This window comes from Schistocerca piceifrons, chromosome 8, assembly GCF_021461385.2.
Source record: "Schistocerca piceifrons isolate TAMUIC-IGC-003096 chromosome 8, iqSchPice1.1, whole genome shotgun sequence".
Taxonomy (NCBI): Eukaryota; Metazoa; Arthropoda; class Insecta; order Orthoptera; family Acrididae; genus Schistocerca; species Schistocerca piceifrons.
Genome location: NC_060145.1, coordinates 443,500,933 through 443,520,188, shown reverse-complemented (window position 1 = coordinate 443,520,188; position 19,256 = coordinate 443,500,933). Strand labels below are relative to the sequence as shown.

The following is a 19,256-nucleotide window of genomic DNA, read 5'->3' as shown; positions in this document are numbered from 1 at the left end:
GACAATGTAGGTCAGCAGAATAAGTGCAATAATTATGAGAATCTACAATTATTGCTCCGCTGAAAGCTCAACCAAAAAAGCTGCAAGAAAGAGGAAATAGTGTCCGGCTGGTAGCTAAACAACATTTGCTTGGTACATATTTGTATTTTACTTCTGGACAAAAACTTATTTGAGGTGGTCAACTTCTGGACAAAGCAATCGACAGCCCTGGCCGTAAGGGGACCAACTGGGTGCTGGCGGCTTCCAGATGCAATAGTGTAGACGCAAAATGTGACGGCGTGCGTGTGCAAATGCCCGAAGCTCAGGAAGCAGATGATACTCGTGTTACAGCGGGAGGGACATTTTGCTCCACAGATTCAAGTGGACACCGCCAGGGAGCAAGAAGAAACCGGCACATAATAAACATCCCGTGGGCGATATCGATAAACGTGCCATCAGGAAGAAATTTCGTTGATATTATGAACAATGAACAGAAACGCCATATTTCGTGAAGCTGCCAGAAATATTGTTCCGCCTACGAAATTTTTAAAAAGTTGTCAGAATAAATAAGTTGCGATGTGTGCGAAGTAGCAACAGAATCTCAAAAACCGTTTCGTGGGAAAAAGAAGCACCAGGATTACAACAGCCAGTGAATCTACATCTGGATGTACGTGATTACACTGCAATTCACACTTAAGTGCCTGGAGTGAAAACCTCATTCTGGAAACATCCCCCAGGCTGTGGATAAGCCATGTCTCCGCAATATCCTTTCTTTCAGGAGTGCTAGTTCTGCAAGGTTCGCAGGAGAACTTCTGTTAAGTTTGGAAGGTAGGAGACGAGGTACTGGCGGAAGTAAAGCTGTGAGGACGGGGCGTGAGTCGTGCTTGGGTAGCTCAGTCGGTAGAGCACTTGCCCGCGAAAGGCAAAGGTCCCGAGTTCGAGTCTCGGTCCGGCTCACAGTTTTAATCTGCCAGGAAGTTTCAAGTACACAATTAAAGCAATTCAATACCTTCAGGATATAAAGCACTCTACAGTGGCTGATGAATTCTTTTTGTTAAATCAGATACCTCGCATTTCTACCTCAATTTAGCATGATAATCGTGAATATGTTTAACTAAATATCACGGTTGAATGTACAAAAAATGTAGGAGAGACGGAGAGGACCGCAGTTCTGAGTGTCAATTGTATGTCACTTGTCGGCGTAGCACGAGCGCACGTGTTTACCTTTCGTTGGCGCCGGCAGTGGAGGCTGTTAGCGCGAGTTGTGAACCTGAGAATCTATTCTAAATCTCTGTCGAGTGTTAAACCCCAGTATGATAAATTTCCATCATCTTCGGTGAAGCTGATACTCCTAGTTCTTCCCCAGCTAAGTTAATTAGAACGGTACACACGATTTGTCTGGAATAGCGTGTACGTCATTGCCCTCAAATGGCTTGCGTTAACAGTCATTCTCGGTGCGATTCCCCATACTAGGAGACTTCGCAGTTTAACTCCTTTCGAGTTAAGACGAGCCTGTGAACAAGTGTTCTCATAATGACTCGCGCATTCGTCCCAGCATGGCGCGAGCCGCCTTGCTCAAACACTCGACGATTTGCTACAAGAGAAAGAGCGAATGTCTCTCTCTACATTTGCCTATATCAAAGCTAGTGGCCAAGCGTTTTCTTTATGGCCAATAGAGCGTTCATACTTGTTATAGCTCCACCCACTAGAGTTTTTGTAGCCTATCACGGGCGTCGTTTCTTTCGTATGGTAGAGTTTAACTTCTGCTATGTAATATTGAGATAAACAGCTTTTTCTTTGGTGTGAGTTTTAACACTAGTGGCTATCAATGTTTTGAGTGGGGTTTCTCCAGACGTTTATCAGTCATCTCCATTCTCTGTAGCAAGGCTTTCCGAGGAGTCGTCGTTAAAAGCAGAGACGAGGGCGGCTTTTGGCGACGGCCTGTGCAGTGGCTCCGGTGCCCGATTGTGTCCACAAGGTGTCCCGCTGTGCGGGATTCACGCTAACATTGAGACGGGCGTTGCCACCGTAAAATTCTCTTTCCCTCAGAACTGCGTCTCGTAGCGCGGGTCTTGGAAATTACTTGCTGCCATTACTAGTGTGAGTGTTAGTGGTTTACATTCACGAAATGCTGGCTTGTTTATTCACTTTATCTATCAATAATTCATACATTTTCACATAATTATGTCGTGTGGTATATCGAGTTAACTGGAACTGATTCGGGAATTCAATGTAAAGTGCGTTATTTCAAAAATGGCTCTGAGCACTATGGGACTCAACTGCTGAGGTCATTAGTCCCTTAGAACTTAGAACTAGTTAAACCTAACTAACCTAAGGACATCACAAACATCCATTCCCGAGGCAGGATTCAAACCTGCGACTGTAGCGGTCTTGCGGTTCCAGACTGCAGCGCCTTTAACCGCACGGCCACTTCGGCCGGCAAAGTGCGTTATTTGTTTGACACTTTACAACATATCTGGGTAGAAAGGAAAGAATAATATTGTGTCTGCTCGAGGCGGAACTATCCGTAAACAATATTACTGAAAGATAGATGACTGTGTCACTTTGTAATCCACTTCCGCACCCCAAAAGTCCCAATCGGGAGTGTGCAGGATGCTACATGGTGCACCCTATTCTGTTTGCAATTGAGAAAGAATTGTGTGACCTTGCCAGCTGTGAGATTCGGAGATGAAGCTCCAATTAATTGGGAACAGCTTGTTCTTTCTCGCACAATGGGCCCTTTCTGAAAAGTATGTGCGCTGTTCTTTAGAGATGGTAATTGAAGCTTTACAGCCACCTTTCATATTCTATTAATGTGTAAAGCTGTTACAATAGTACTGCCCGTTCACGGCCCGACCATCTCACCGACTCGCTCGCCGACCTGTCCGACTGTGGCTGCTGTACGGTACACCCCAGCTGCCAGCACTGGCGAAACTGTGGGCCAGCACGTTGCAGTCAGCGCTGGAAGTTAGGGGTCCGCCAGTCAGAGTGGAGTGCGCGGACGACATATCCAACACTCACACACAGGCGAATCGGTCGGGGCAGGTCCACTCGGCGGACGAGTCGGTCGACTGGCCTGCTCGTGTGCGGGCGGCTCGAAGCCAAAGTGCCCTCGAGAACTGACCCGTGGTCTGGTCGGCACAGGTTTCTACCGCGTCAACTACGACAGGATCGGCTGGCAGGTGGTGCAGGCCCAGCTCGTGTCCGACCACCTGGTGGTTCCCCGGGAGACGCGTGCCCAGCTGGTGAGCAACTCCTTCAACCTGGCGCGGTCCGGCCACCTGCCGTGGGGGCCGCCGCTCGACATCTCCCGCTACCTGAGCGAGGAGCGGGACTACCTGCCCTGGGCTGTCGCCTTCCGCAACTTCGACTTCCTGGACACAGCCCTCGCGCCTTCCGAGTACTACTCCTCCTTCAAGGTGAGCCAGCAGCTGTTGGTGTAGTTACGTGTTCGGAGAATCCTAACGATACGTGCTATCTGTGAGCCGCCTAATCCTCATCGTGCACATTTCTTCCTTTGGCCAACTTTAACCTGTTATTATTAAATCGGCTTCAAAAGCCCGAATACCTCGTTCTCGTTGTTGTTGCTGTCTTGAGTCCACAGACTGGTTCGATGGCAGCTCTCTGTGCAGCTCTATCCTGTGCGAGCCTCTTCATCTGCGGCGTGCTTCCTTTTGAACCTGTGTACTGCATTCATCTCTCACTGTCCGTCTACAATTTTTACCCACCACACTTCCTTCAAATACGAAACTGGTCTAAAAATCTGTTCAATATGATGTGAGACGGTAAGTATGTGAAACTTTTGTGGTTTAAGATGGAACACTGTAATTATGTTATGGAAGATTAAATTGAGAATTGGAATTGAGAATACGATTAGAATTGAGCTGCAGTAATTAGCAGTGGCAACCACACTGAGACTCGAACCTGTTTTATGCTTCAGCTGTTCTGTCCGAGAGCACCGTGTAAGGATGGTGTCAGGGAAGGCGAATGGTCGACTTCTGTTTATTGTGAGAGTTTTAGAGGAGTTTAGCTCCTCTGTAACGCAGAGCGAGTACAGAATACCAATTCTTGATTAACGCTCGTGTGTTTAGGCTTCTCACCTGGCTGTATTAAAAGTAGACACGGAACAAATTAAAAAGTGTGTTGCTGGACTTGTTACCGGTAGGTTCGATCGGAATGCAAACATTACACCGATGGTTCGTGAACTCAGACTGGAAATCCTGGATGGAAGGCGACGCTGTTTTCAGAAAACACTGTTGAGAAAATTTAGAGAACCGGCCATTGATTGCAGCATAAGACGTCAGAGCGACACTACCGCCGCCAAACATTCGGTGCATTTCGCTTAGGGACCGTGAAGGTGAGAGAAATTAGGCCTTGTACTGAGGCGTATAGATAGCCGCTTTTCCCTCGCTCTATTTGCAAGTGGAACAGGGAAGGGAACGATTAGTAGTGGTAGTCTCCACCATGACGGCAGAAAGTCGAGAATGATAATACTGTGAATCCACACAAACCATAAAAATCTGTTTATATGGGTACATACATAAGTATAAGTACATACGTACCAGGTGGTTATAATCAAACTTTCTCTACCTAACACGTTATAACATGGAACCTAATTACTCTACGAGTACCAAACTTCGTAGCAATGATGTCGAGGGCATGGGGAAGACAAACAAAGTTGAAACACTTTTAATGTGCTGCTAAAGTACATCATACCATTACATGCCGGTACCATTACTCCTACAAAAGGGGCTCAGTAAGGCGCTCATCAGCGCAGGATCGCATTCTGCACAGCAGAGCGAAGCATGTCCGTAGGTATGCTTGCTGCCTGTGTGAATGTTCCCTTAGTAAACCCTGCCTTTCAGGTTGTAACACCTCCGATTTATGTATCCCGACCCGATCCGGATCTGATAGCAGCCCAAATAAATATTAATTAATGTGACCGTGTACTTAATGGCTGGCAATCGGAATAGACTGCTACGGAGTTGTTACATTCCATTTTGTCCTTCTCAAATGCTGTAATAATGAAATGTCTGGTAACAAGAAGAACAACAACACAGCTTCACTAATCCAGTACCTATATTCGTCTCAAAAACACACAAAAAAGAAGGAGACAGCCACTGCCTTCGTCACACATATTTAATTACGGGTAATCTCAGCACAGGCTTCTTCGTTATTCATAATCGTCACACGCTAATACAATCACTGCAATCCAACACTGCAATCCAAATGATGCCGGCGCGGTAGACGCGAAACCAAAAATATCGGCACAGAAATATCACTGATCACTCTAGTAATTATACTTCTTCACTTTCCCGTATTATTCTAACACAAAGGGGTTAAACCGCGGCGATGGCCACTCCCTTTGTCGGTAAAGCCTTGCATTACAGCAACAGGCCTCCACACAGCTCGGCCCACAACCTGGGAACTGACTCAACTCTACACTCGCTCTCGCAACACGGCACTATCGATTGTTTGCCCTATCGACCTGTGCCGAGTGCAAACTTATAGTAAGGGCCTACGGACCCCTTACATCCCCGCCCTCGAAAACTTCTTTGGAGCCTCTGGCGTAAAAGAATCGGCAAGGGAATTAGACATTGCTACATCTGAACAAAACACATAGTGTAAATAATTAAGTACAATTCACCAAATAATCCCTCGACTCCGGTAGTGGGCTGCCTCCACAATAATTTCTACAAAAGGTTATTACGTCTCATAAACATGGCATTGTCCAAATTACAATTTTTTGTATCAAACAGCAATAGTCCTCTATAGTCCAATATTGAATGAAACACACAACATACAATCAAAAATTATTACTTGAACACATGACATATGAATTATTATACTACAAATTAGTTGTTACAGGTTTTATACCCATTCTCAGGTAATCGTCGATATGAAATATGCAATTCTAATTATAATACATCAGAAAACACAATGTAAATAAACATTTTCCTTTTTCAAATGTCCGTTTAACAACTAAATGTTCTAAACATGTCCTACCCAACTACATCAAGGAGCTTGAACACTCTCATTTCAGACATTTGCCCTAATCGAGTTCCCCTTCCTCATCTGGGTTATCCCTGTTCTCGTGTGAGTAGTACCTTTTTATGTTTTCCACATGTTCCTTACCATGCACTCTCTTTGTCCGTGCATATTCCAACTCCACAGTGTTAGGATGACCAATTTTTATAATCCTGTATGGTCCCTTATAAACGTGGTTAAATTTATGTATTTCAGAGTTTATTTTCTTTGATTTTGTATGAACCTTTACTAGTACCAAGTCTCCCACTCGGTAAGTTATCGGTTTCACTAGCTTGTCGTGTCTTTCCTGTCTTTTCCTAGCCTTCTCCTTCATACTTAATTCCACTAGCTCCAATTTCCTTTCCCAAGTCAATGAAATTCCTGGTGGGTAAACTAACAACTCACGAAAAATAATGTCGGGTCCTTGATTGAGCATAACTTCACATGGTGCAAACCCTGTAGAATCATGTGGGAGGTGATTCCTGACCCGCTCAAATTCTTCCAGATATTCTTTCCATGAACCATGCTTCCTATGACAGTATGTTCGGCATAAACGGTTCAATTCCTTCCTTGCTCGTTCTGCTGGGTTAGAAGCTGGTCTATACCTAGAAATGGCAATTTGCTCTATTCTGTGTTCATTTAGCATCTCTGTCCACTCCTTTGACCTAAATTGTGACCCATTATCACTCAAAATTCGCTTAGGAATACACACCTTTTCAAAATAGTATTTCTCAAAATGGTTAATGATGGCTCTACTAGTGGCTTTCTTCAACGGGTAAAATTTTATGTACTTGGAAACCAGTTCTTCCACTACTAAGATTTGTGTGTAATTCCCTCGTGAGGCAGGAAGTGGCCCAAAGAGATCCACTGCAACTATGTCCTTAATTTCTGTTGGTACAATTGGATGCATATATCCTTTGTGCTGTACTGTAGTCGTTTTAGATTTTTGACAGGTGTCACATGTACTCAGTACCTTACGTATATGCCTTCCCATGTTGTTGAATGCACAATCTAACTTCAACTTTTCCAGACACTTCTCCAGTCCATAATGCGCATTACTATAGTGCGTATACCAAATTAATTTTTCTACCACATGCTCAGGCACACAGAGTTTCCAGTTCTCCTCACTCTCCTTGTCTCTTTTATAAAGTATCCCATTATGAATATAATAAAATGTGCGAATTCTTTCCTCTCCTGCACACCTGTATTTGGTTTTAATTGTCTTTAATTTCTCGTCCTCGTTCTGTTCCCTGCACACATTCTTTAGGAACTTCCTTATGAATTCTTCATACTCTACTCATTTCATCAGGTTAATTCTAACTCCTTCTCCTTCTGGCCTATCCACCAACATTCCTCTCGAGTCAGCTGGTAATCTTGATAAAGCATCAGGTATTATATGCGTTGCTCCTGGTTCATAAATTATCTCGAAGTCATAGTCCTGTAATACCAGGGCCCACCGCGTTAGTCTGCTGTGCCTCAACTTGCTTGTGGTCAGAAATGCAAGGGCCTTATGGTCAGTCACTACTTTCACATGCCTCCCGGCCAAATAATACCAGAAACGCTTAAACCCCCACACAATTGCCAATGCCTCCCTTTCAGTAATCGAATATTTCCTCTCCCAAGCATTTAAACTTCTGCTACCGAACGCTATTGTTCTTACACTCTCACCATTTCCGCTCCTCTCCATTTAGTACAAATGTATTCCTAGTCCATAGTCAGAGCTGTCTGCTCCTAAATAAAAATCCTTGGAAAAATCCAGGTGGTACAATATGTCTGCACTATATAGTGCTTCCTTGATATTCTCAAACTCGGTTTGGCACTCTGCATTCCAATGCCACGGCATCCTCGCCTTGGTCAATTCCCTCATACTCGGGGCATTAAGTACAGATCCGTTGACAAATTTTCTATAAAACTCACAAACCCCAAAGAATGCTCGCAATTGTTTCTTACTATGGGGGGTCAGAAAATTTCTGATAGCCTCCATTTTACTAGGATCAGGATAGATACCCTCCTCGGATATTATATGGCCCAGGAGTTTTATCTTTGATTTGCCAAATTCCGACTTGTCCAGGTTTACAGTTACTCCTGCGGTTTCAAAAGCTGCCAAGATTGCATCCAATCTATTCAAATGTTCTTCCCATGATTCGCTTGCTATTAAGAGGTCATCCACATAGACGGTGACCTTTTTAAGTAACTCCTCGCCTAGTATCTTATCCATCGCTCTTATGAATTCAGACACTGACACATTAAGCCCAAATGGCAACACTCTAAATTGATAGCACCTTCCTCCATTAGTAAATGCTGTATACTGGCGGGACTCTGCGGCCAATGGTATTTGCCAGTAACCAGCAGTTAAGTCGATACTACTAAGCACCTTTGCTCCTCGGAATTTTTGAATCAGTTCTTCTATAGTCTCAGGTTTGTCCCGCTCCGGCTCAATGATTTTGTTCACTGTTCATGCATCCAAAACTATCCTCACCTTTCCATCCTTCTTATCAACAACAAATAGGGGGTTGTTATATTGACTGTTGGCCCTTTCTATAACACCAAGGTCCATCATCCTCTGTATCTCTTCATCTACTGCTCTTCGTTTCGCCTGGGGAATGGAGTACTGTTTTATATTGAACGGTTTATGGTTCTTTATCTTTAGCTTACACTCCACCCCTTTCATGATACCTGGCCGTTGAGAAAATACCTTACAATGCCTGTGTAATACTGTGGCTAATTTCCTCTTAGTCCTCTCATCTAGGTGTGTCATCTCCTCCAACTTTTTACTGATCTTATCCTCTTTACGTCTATTCTCTGGTGCTGATCCCTCAAGGTATATCAACACTTCTTCTTCTAGTTCCTCTTCTCCGTATCCCATGGTGGGTTCCTCTTCATAACACAAACTTATCCTTCTGAATTCCTCCTCTTCTTCGATTGCACTCCCCTCAGCAAACTTTAACCTCTTCTCTTCTCCCTTTCTTCCTTTGACCTTGATAGTACCTTCATCAAAACTCACTACTGCATCAACTTCATTCAACCAATCTATCCCTAAAATAATTGATGTGTTCAATTCAGCCACCACCAAAAATGTTGCTTCGTATTCTTCTCCATCTCGAAGGTAATCAACACTTGTTCTTTAATAGGTTTACTCCTTGCACCCAACGCATTCACAATTCTCACTCCACTCACCGGGAAACTAGGCAAGCTAATATTTGCTTTTAGTGCCTGTTCATATAACCTCTTGGATACTGCACATGCTTCACTTCCTGTATCGACTAATGCCTCGATATTCAGTCCACATAGCTTGATCCCTATCATGGGTAGCATGGGTTCTTTGGGAATCCTACTTCTTTCCTCCAGTAGATCTTCTCTCAGATCTCCACCATTGTCGTGTCTTAGTAGATTTACTCTGGTCCTTGTAGCTCTCACTCCTGACTGGACCTCATCTGGAGTGTCATTCAGTTTTCCGGTCTCTCCGCCTCTTCTATATGCACTGTGTCATTCATTCGCCTATCCCATCCTCTCTCATGATCTCTTGGTTCTTCACTCCTCCTCCAATCATTTCTCCATTGCCGTTCACCACCATGGTTCCTGTACCTATGGCCACCACCTCTTCCTCTATAATTAGACGAATTACCAAAATGATTCCTTGGGTCATTACTTCCCCCTCGGTTTTGATCATTAGCTTGATTGTGTTCCTGCGATCGAACAGATTCCAACTGTTCCAGTATTTCCATCAAGGCCTCCCTATCTTTAATTGGGCTCCCGGATACAGTTTCTTGGATTCTCCGGCTCATTCTTCTCTTTATCGCTGATATCATTACGTCATCACTCAGGGGTTGTTTCAAGGTCTCGTTCAATTCCCACAAATGTTCGGCAAACTATCTCAACGTTCCTCTCCATGTACTAAGTGACTTGCGGTGGAGTAGGTCCTCAATTGCTGCACACTGATGACTTTTGGACCAGTATTTCTTCAAGAATTCCTCTTCAAACTGATCATAACTAGTAGTCCATTCCTTCTTCCTGACTCCCCAAGTGAAGGCCTCACCTTCCATTCTATCTATTGCAAATTGAATCTTGTCTGAGTCTTTAAGATGTGCTGGGAAAACTCCTTTTAACCATTTCATAAATATCATTGGGTGCAACCCTCCTTTCGGTCTAAATTTCTGCCCTGTATTATTTTGGATGTACCGATTATCACTGCTCATAAAGGTAACGACTCTACCTTCCCCAATGGTTAAAGTGGCATTGCTAATTCATTTATCAATTTCTTCTGTCCTGCTCTCCAATTGCTGCACTCCCTGTTGTAATTGCCTGACCTCCATCGCAACCCTCTTGTTATCCTCTTCTCGTTGCACGGCTATAGCATTTCTCAGATTGACAGCCAGTTGGTTTTGCCTATCTCCTATCCCCTTAACCACATCATTGCATTGTTTCTGCATCTGCGTCACCTTGGCGATTCGATGATTGCAATTTGTTTCCACTTTGTTGATTCTTTCTCCCAATTTGGCTTTCGTTTCTTCAATATCGTCTTCCATCTTTTTTGTTAACTTTCCTTCCATCTTCTCCACGTCTCCCTGGACTTGGTCTATATTCTTCTGTAGCTTACTCTCTCTCTTGTTGATGTCCATCTTCAGTCGTTCTTCTAGTTCCTGTATTTCCTTCTTCAGATTATATTCTATCTTCCTCTCTGATGTTTTGAGCTCTTGTGTTAGAGTTTCCTTAAATGACTTTTGTAACCTTTCTCTAGTTTCTTGTAAACCCTTCTCTAACGATGCGTTAGTTTCTTGTAAACCCTTCTCTAATGATTTGCAGAATATTTCTTCCCTTTCTCTAGCTTCTCTTATTGCCTTGGCCTCCTTTAACAAGTCTGCCAACATCGACTGCATATCTGAATCCTCTGAAACTGACTTATTTCTCGTCGTTTGTCCCAGTGTCTCGGGATAACTAGTTGAATGTGCTGATGGGCTATCTAATGACAATCCATAATCACTGATTCCCGAATCATCTCTGTCATCCTGGCCTATCCCTTTCCTTTCAACTACTGCCTCACAAACCTGCTTATCTTCAGTAGACATGTTTGGTTTATTTTTAATGCACAAGCAAACAATATAAAATAACCTCTAGCAACCCAAAACACTCCTAATTATCATGAAACTAATCAAACAGTAATTGCAGTATCTTCAGTTAATCCCAAAATTGATACAATACGTATGAATACCGAACATAACAACTCTCAAAACCTAATAACTTCAAATATCAATTCTCACATACACAGCTTATGTAAAATGTTCTAAATAAGATAAATCACACCACTCATAAAATCTACAAACGTAAAATCCCCAAAAACAATGAGCATATCTGTATAATTACCATTTAGACAGCATAGTATGCATCAACATGTATGCTATATTTCAGAGTATGTTTCGCAAACCTTTCGGAAATTACTGTAATTGGGCACTTTTCCTAATGTGAAACTCAGTTTACAATTGTTTATTTACCGCGAAGACTGCACACTACAATTTAATGTTATGCCAACCAGTCATCTTCACTCACCAACTGACGTTACCACGAGTCGCGATGTTTTGATGTTTGAAGTGGGCGTGGCGCTGTACTGCCGCCGGAGCTGCGTGAAGTCGCACTGAAGATCTGTGGCGAGTTGTCATAGTTCTCTGTCGGCCGCTCCGTGGCGCTGCAGGCGGGCGTGGTTTGTAGTTTGGCCGCTAGATGCCGGGTCGGCGCTCGGTGTCTCGAAGTCGCGCTGCTCACTGTGGCGGGACGTCGTAGTTCTCAGCTGGCCGCTCCGTGGCGCTGCAGGCGGGCGTAGTTGTAATTCGGGCGCTAGATGCCGGGTTGGCGCTCGGTGTAGTGCGTCTGTGCTTGAACTACTCCTTGCACAGGTAGTTGGGATGACGTGTGAAATCACCTCGCAGATCGAAGCTCTTTGGCGCAACTGCTACACGGGTCTGCATGACGTCACTCAACAATTGCGGCGCCACATGAATTGTCGTCCGCATAATAGTTTATGGGTCCTCTTGAAGCTGTCCTATTTTCACTATTCAAAAAGCAATTCCAGTCACAATATTATTATTAAACTCTTCTGTAAAAGCTTTAGTGACGAATTCTTGGCTCGTTTTGCTATTTTAATGTTCACACGTGTCTTTCTTTGGTGTTCACTTTTCACAGTTTTTCGCGCGGATTTACGCATTTGCACATTATAACACAGTTTATCGACACTATTATTCTTATCAAATATGGCGAGAAGAAACAGTTTAGTCACAATCGTAAGATATTATTACTTCGTATTGTTCAAAAATGCACTGATTCTTGTCGCGATTTTAAAGTTTATGCTCTGTCTCGATCCGACATTGAAAAATATTTTCTTGCGTTAAGCAAGGTAAAATTACCTATTGTTCTTTACGATTCGTCCGAAAATTGCACTCGTCCTTTCACGGTAAGCCAAGGGTGTAACACCTCCGATTTATGTATCCCGACCCGATCCGGATCTGATAGCAGCCCAAATAAATATTAATTAATGTGACCGTGTACCTAATGGCTGGCAATCGGAATAGACTGCTACGGAGTTGTTACATTCCATTTTGTCCTTCTCAAATGCTGTAATAATGAAATGTCTGGTAACAAGAAGATCAACAACACAGCTTCACTAATCCAGTACCTATATTCGTCTCAAAAACACACAAAAAAGAAGGAGACAGCCACTGCCTTCGTCACACATATTTAATTACGGGTAATCTCAGCACAGGCTTCTTCGTTATTCATAATCGTCACACGCTAATACAATCACTGCAATCCAACACTGCAATCCAACACTGCAATCCAAATGATGCCGGCGCGGTAGACGCGAAACCAAAAATATCGGCACAGAAATATCACTGATCACTCTAGTAATTATACTTCTTCACTTTCCCGTATTATTCTAACACAAAGGGGTTAAACCGCGGCGATGGCCACTCCCTTTGTCGGTAAAGCCTTGCATTACAGCAACAGGCCTCCACACGGCTCGGCCAACAACCTGGGAACTGACTCAACTCTACACTCGCTCTCGCAACACGACACTATCGATTGTTTGCCCTATCGACCTGTGCCGAGTGCAAACTTATAGTAAGGGCCTACGGACCCCTTACAAGGTAGCCCACAACCAGAAATCACAGAGGGTCAGATGAGGTGATCGTACCGGCTAAGTGTTTGGAAACGATCGGCTGATAATTCGACAGTTTCCAAATGTGGTTAGGATAAGCAGGTGAACATCACGAGCGATGTGCGTTGGGGCTCCATCTAGCATGAAAACTGAACTTCAATGCGTCTCTATCCCGTAGGGCGTGATTGACACGCTGCTGGCGAAGCACATCGCAGTAACGCTGGCCAGTCGTACTACACGTCTTTGGTCCTCGAGCGCCAACCTGTTCAAAAAAAGAATGGGCCAATGATGAACTTTGCTATAAAGCCACATCCTACGGTGACACGTTCACCGTACTGAGGAACTTCACGTACAGTGACTGGAGGTGAAGATCCCCACACTCTCCAATTCTGTGTGTTCGCCTCACCCATCAGAGAGAAATGAGCTTCGTCTGTCCACAGGATGGTCCAGAGCCAGCCCTCATCAACTACAGCCCTTGCGAGAAAGTGGACAGTGAAGTCAAGACGTCGATGTGCGTCCTGTGGTGCAAACTGCTGTACGATTTGGATCTTGTACGGATACCATTTGAGAATGGTTCAAAGCACCTCCGTACAGTGGACCGAGGGATTTTCAACTGTCGTGACACAGCATGTGCACTGCCTGACGATAGGGAATTGCGCGCAGCGTTGTTTGCGCTAGCAACAGCGATTTTATCAACCACCTGTGGAGTAGTTGGTTGTCGGCCCCTTCCTGGAGCGACACCCAGTTCTCCAGTCAATTCGAACTTCTTCATCGTGCTCCGCACAGCAGGTGAGGAAAGAGGACCCTTCCGTCATCCTTTCAGCTGGCGATGTTCTTGAAGTGCCACTGCAGCATTACTGTTGTTTCGATAATAGACAATGAGCTGATACTTTTGTCCAAGCTAACGTTAACACATCAACAAATGCATTGCGAGACTATGAATCACGATGACTGATCACGCCACCTGGTAGCCATAGCTGGAATTGGACAGTGGCGCTGTGACGCTTGGAAATCGTGCACCTCATACTCTGGACATTAATGCTACCAATTTTGGTACTCGTACAGTAATTAATTTCCGTGTTATAATGTGTTAAGTAGGGAAAGTTTAATTATAATCACCCGGTATGTTCCACATCTCCTACTAAACCACTGGACCGATTTCGATCAAACTTGGTACACATATCTCTTACTGTCTGGAAAAAGCCACTATGGGGGTAAGAATCAGCCACCGGTCAGAGGGTTTGCGAAGTGACGCGAGGATACTCGTAGTCCAGTTATTCAGTGTTCGAGAATGAGAGCGCTTAGAGACTTGCGACGAACTCCACACACAACTTCAAACCCTTACAAAACTTTCACCCTCTGACAACCCCAGCAAAATGACGAAAGGAAAAATTTTGTTGCGTACTACATTTTCGTTTTTGTGCAGTTACACTGCCACATGAAGAATGACGTTTCAATTTATTACTTCTTTACTACCAATTCGAAGTACATTCCGCAGGCAGTAAGTACATATATCACTGAATGTACCTGCAAATTTATATCATTCTATAGCACGTAGTTCAGTACCCACGACGTGATAAACATTACGCTACGAGAAAATGGCACTGTGTGGCGATATTGACTAGACATACAGGTGAAATATGTACAAATACGCGTGAAATATGTTAAATATGTGTACAATATATTTGACATATTCGTATGGGAGGAAAGCCACGAGTAGAAAGCTCACCCGAAATCCCTGGAATGATATCAGTCAAATTAATTACATTATGAAAAAAATACTGTAGGAGTAACAACAGCCAGGCTGTTATTGCAGTGAGTGTGATAACGTGGAGAGATATGGAAGGACGAGAAGATGGTGAGGGTGAAGGAGGACAGAGTGACGGACGGGAGCACGAGGAGGAGAGGGACAGCGATATGGGAGGGGAGATGGACACAGAGGTGGGTAGGAGGAGTCTGGCAAACAGAGGGTGACGAGGAGAGGGACAGGGGGGAAGGAGCAGAGGAACGGAGGGGGCAGGAACAGAGAAGGTACGGACTGATACAAGATCGGATTAAATTCATAGCCGGTGCAGCACGCCGAGTTGCTCTCTCACCATTCTTTAAACAATCTGGCCACCTACCTGCATAGGCTTCCAGTTGTCTGCCCATTAGCTCTGCGGTGGTAGGTATTGGTGCAGCTGATAGAAGCAGCGTTGACGAAAAGCCAGCTACATACCTACCACGCAAAGACCGCATAACTCCAGTCCGTGAGCATTAGCTGACAGCTAAACTATGGAACGTTCGGGAATCTTGCATGACTAGTTTGAAAATTGTCTAAGATTTCCTGTAAGCTGGTTTATTGTCTCTAAACCACGGAAAACGGCAGTCGGGTCCTTATTTGATATCTCACCATCAATTATACATCGTTAGTGACTATCTCTGTTACAAGATGACACACGAAATCAGCCAGAAGATGTTTAGTCCTACCCGATACTTTTTAACGTCGCAAACAGTCACTGACCCACGACTACTCACGAGTTAACACATTCAGTCGTTCGGTAGGCCTTTAGCGAAGCAGTGCTCACCTTAATGTCTCGTAATTTGCACGAAACACGCTACCCGGAGTTTGTTTACGACTCGAAATTTTCAGACAAGAAATTTCCTAGAATAAACCACTCACAAAGCTCAAACTTTGTGAAAATACACAGTACTGTAGTCACTTTTCATCAGCTACACGAGAACCGATGAGACGCACGGATTTCCCCATTTTGCTGCAGATTTGATCAGCGCGGTATAACACAGGTGATAAGCACAAGGCGGGTCCTGACCGACTATGTCGGCTCAAACGCCAGGACGATGCTGAATTCGTATTGGCTGGTATGTTCAGCAGCCGATCGTATCATGTCGAGCACTTCTATACTCGCGGTCAGCCAATCAGATGACAGCAAGTGATTTAGACTAGAAATCTCGTAATTCCGAAACTAAATAAAATTTAATGAAAACAAAATACGATTCCTTTCCACGAAATAAATTACTAATAAATTTAATACAGAACGCTCCTTGTGGCTGCCTGTTACGAAATCTAACTCACTCGAACATACGTCACAAATTTCACTGTTGCACAACGACTTTCTCACACATACATTTGCCGGCCGGGGTGGTCGAGCGGTTCTAGGTGCTGCAGTCTGGAACCGCGCGACCGCTACGGTCGCAGGTTCGAATCCTGCCTCGGGCACGGATGTGTGTGATGTCCTTAGGTTAGTTCGGTTTAAGTAGTTCTAACTTCTAGGGGACTGATGACCTCAGAAGTTAATTCCCATAGTGCTCAGAACCACACATACATTTGCATAGTTTTAATAAAATATCACAGTCTCACTTTACGTATGTCCTCCATTCGCTCTCTAAGTCTTTGCAAAAGACTCAGACAACCGAAAGACGATGAAATAATAGCCTTCCAAAGTTTATTTAATTACGTCAGATATTTGTGGAAATTTAATTTCGTCAGAAATTTGTGGAAACGAAAGTAAACTGTAGAAAATTAGAGTAAATGAACCTATCCTCTCGGTTGTAGTTTCAATTGCTACTATAGACGAATACATTACAGTCCCCAACTCAGTTTCACAATGCCAGTACAATTACTATGCGTCCTAGGTAAAAATTTATATCTGCGGAAGTACCAAAGTTACGATTTGAAAGTTTGACAGTCGGGTTGTTTTATCCACAGAATTTGGTAGACTAAGTACGTAAAGGAAGTGTTACTATTTAGCAGCACTTGTCGAGATTCGGGGAGAGTACGTGTAACGCATTGCACGCGGCGTCAGTCGAGTACAATAGCTGGCTCGGCGCAGCAGCCGGCGTCAGCTGTGCCGGCGCGAAGAACCAAATATTTGCTGTCCTCCCGGCCCAAAGGAAAGTACGCTTTCGCTGCGAGATGTAATAATTTGCTACGTCGCCTTGGGCAACGCTGGGTACGGAACTCGTATATTTGGATTTGTTTTAACAGAAGTGTGCATTCGCTATTTGGCATCGATCGGGTTTCGGCTTGCAGGCGTACATGCAGGCCCTGCTGGCGCAGCCGTACGCCGCGCTGCGCTTCGAGGTGCTGCCGGACGACGAGCACGCGACGCGCCTGCTGCGGGTCTCGGTGCTGCGGCGCGCCTGCCGCGTCGGCTACCCGCCGTGCCTGCAGGCCGCCGTCGACCTGGCCGCCGACGCCTTCCCGGAGGGCGGGCAAAACGACGGCGACGGGGCAGCCAGGTGCGTCGAAGCTCTCGTCCCCTCCTTCTGGGGCTTCTCCGTGCCGGCGGTCTTCCTCGGTTCCTTTCGATCCTGCGCGTGTCCGCCTCCGTAGACGGGTGTTCGGCACGTCAGAATGCCGCCGAAGGCTTGCGGGGTCACTTAGAGGCTAGGTCGGAGATTTCCTTCCCTCGGGGACTGGGTCTCGTGCTGCGTCAGTCGTTTCGTCCTCGTCGACACGCGAGTTGCCCCAGTGGAATCGACTGACAAGTCTTCAGCCGGGCGAACATTCTACCTCGCACGTTTCGTTAACCCTGCGGGCGGTAGCAGAGAGCATGTCCCTCTACATCGTCCCGACTTTTTCTTGCAGGGTGTGTCCCATCCAGCTCCGTTGTTTTCTCTCTATTTCGACGTCGACAGGTTCTTCTCTGTTTCGAATCCGGGGGTCGTCGCCGATATTACATTTCGTCACAAGATTTTAAGACTTTTCCTAAGACATCTCATCGTGTCAACGAATCCGGTATACTCAGTTCGCTAGACGTACAATAGAACAACTCGTATTGATGAGTTGTACTACAAAAAGACAATTACAGATACTTAAATTTGACAACTACACAGACGTGTCGGGAGGAAAGGGCGACGCAGGAAATAATCAGTCTTACTAGTGACTGCTGATCTATGGAAGTGGCCGACGTTGACGCCGCTTTCGAGGTGGCCGTGACCAGTCCGGCGCGGCGCGGCGCTTATGTCCTCTTCGCGTAGGGCCGCAGCTGTCGCGCTGTCGGCCGGCTGACTTCTCAAAGTCTTGCAGTTTGTCGAGGTTATTTTCCGTTTCACGTCCGTAAAGCGGCACTGCATTCACCTTTGTTCTACGTACTCGTTGTCGAGTTGACGTGGAAATCTGCGTGACACTCCGTAACGGGCACAGCCGGGTGAACGCCCCGTCCGCCGTTCCGGTTCTCGGCCAGGCGTCGGCAGCTGCTGGCGCGCCTTCGGCAACAGTGCTGTACTCCCCAAGTACGCCAACTCGTTTACCTTTTCGACATTCTCGTCGTTCGTTCTCAGCTGACTTTCGTACTCTTCGTCTTCGCGCGGCATTCACTTGCAGCCCGACTATCTCGGCTTCGTGTTGGGAGGTCCTGCAGCTTTTCTTCCGTGTCGACAAAGTTCTGCGAGAGGAGTTGGACTAATTGGAGATCTCCGATCGTTCAGTTAGTCCCAGTTATGTCTCTGTCTTCTTCTTCTCCGTCACTTTGCTCGTCACTGAATTCTGCACCAAAAAAGGATACCGGTGGATAAAACACACCCCCATCTCGACCTCCACAATTAACTGGGAAGTGTTCGATAACTTTACCCTCAAGGATAGTTCGGGACTTTTAGTTTCTGTAAGTCTCCCTGACAACTTCTGCACTCTTCTCCGGTATCGCGTACTGTTTCAAAGATTTGCACGTATTACATCTTTTAATGGAGTCGAACGCCTTTACAAAATATTGAAAAAGAATATTAACACCAGTGATGAAGTAATTTGATTCTTCAGTAATGACTATAAGCGTGTTTATTTGATCCGCACAAGAACAGTTCTACTAAAATCAGCTTGTTCTTTTCTTATCTGCAGTTTATCTTTTAAGGATTATTCGCCCAGATACTTTGCTTCGACTTGTAGGCAAGGTGATTCCCCTCCAATTATGGAAATTTGACGAGAAGCCGTTCTGTCCACTCCTGTGGCACGCTTTCCAAGTTCCAGACCTTTATTAAATGACTGTAGATAACACGTGTGCCTGCCTCTGCGTCAGTGGTTAGACGTCCTTCTGCACTGTTATCCACTCGGGGCCTTTCCATTCTTTAGCTACTCGATTGCTGTTTTGATCTGTTTCATTGAAGGTGG

The 19,256-nt window shown here is 45.1% G+C and overlaps 1 protein-coding gene across 1 annotated transcript in view; it reads left to right on the top strand.

Moving 5' to 3' along the window:
* Window positions 1–19,256, top strand: part of LOC124712431 (aminopeptidase N-like) — a 62,476-nt gene that overhangs the window by 24,148 nt on the left and 19,072 nt on the right. The window contains exons 4-5 of the mRNA XM_047242725.1: window positions 3,124–3,398; window positions 17,184–17,392. Of these exons, the coding sequence (XP_047098681.1) occupies window positions 3,124–3,398; window positions 17,184–17,392 (484 nt within the window). The remainder of the gene's footprint in view (window positions 1–3,123; window positions 3,399–17,183; window positions 17,393–19,256) is intronic.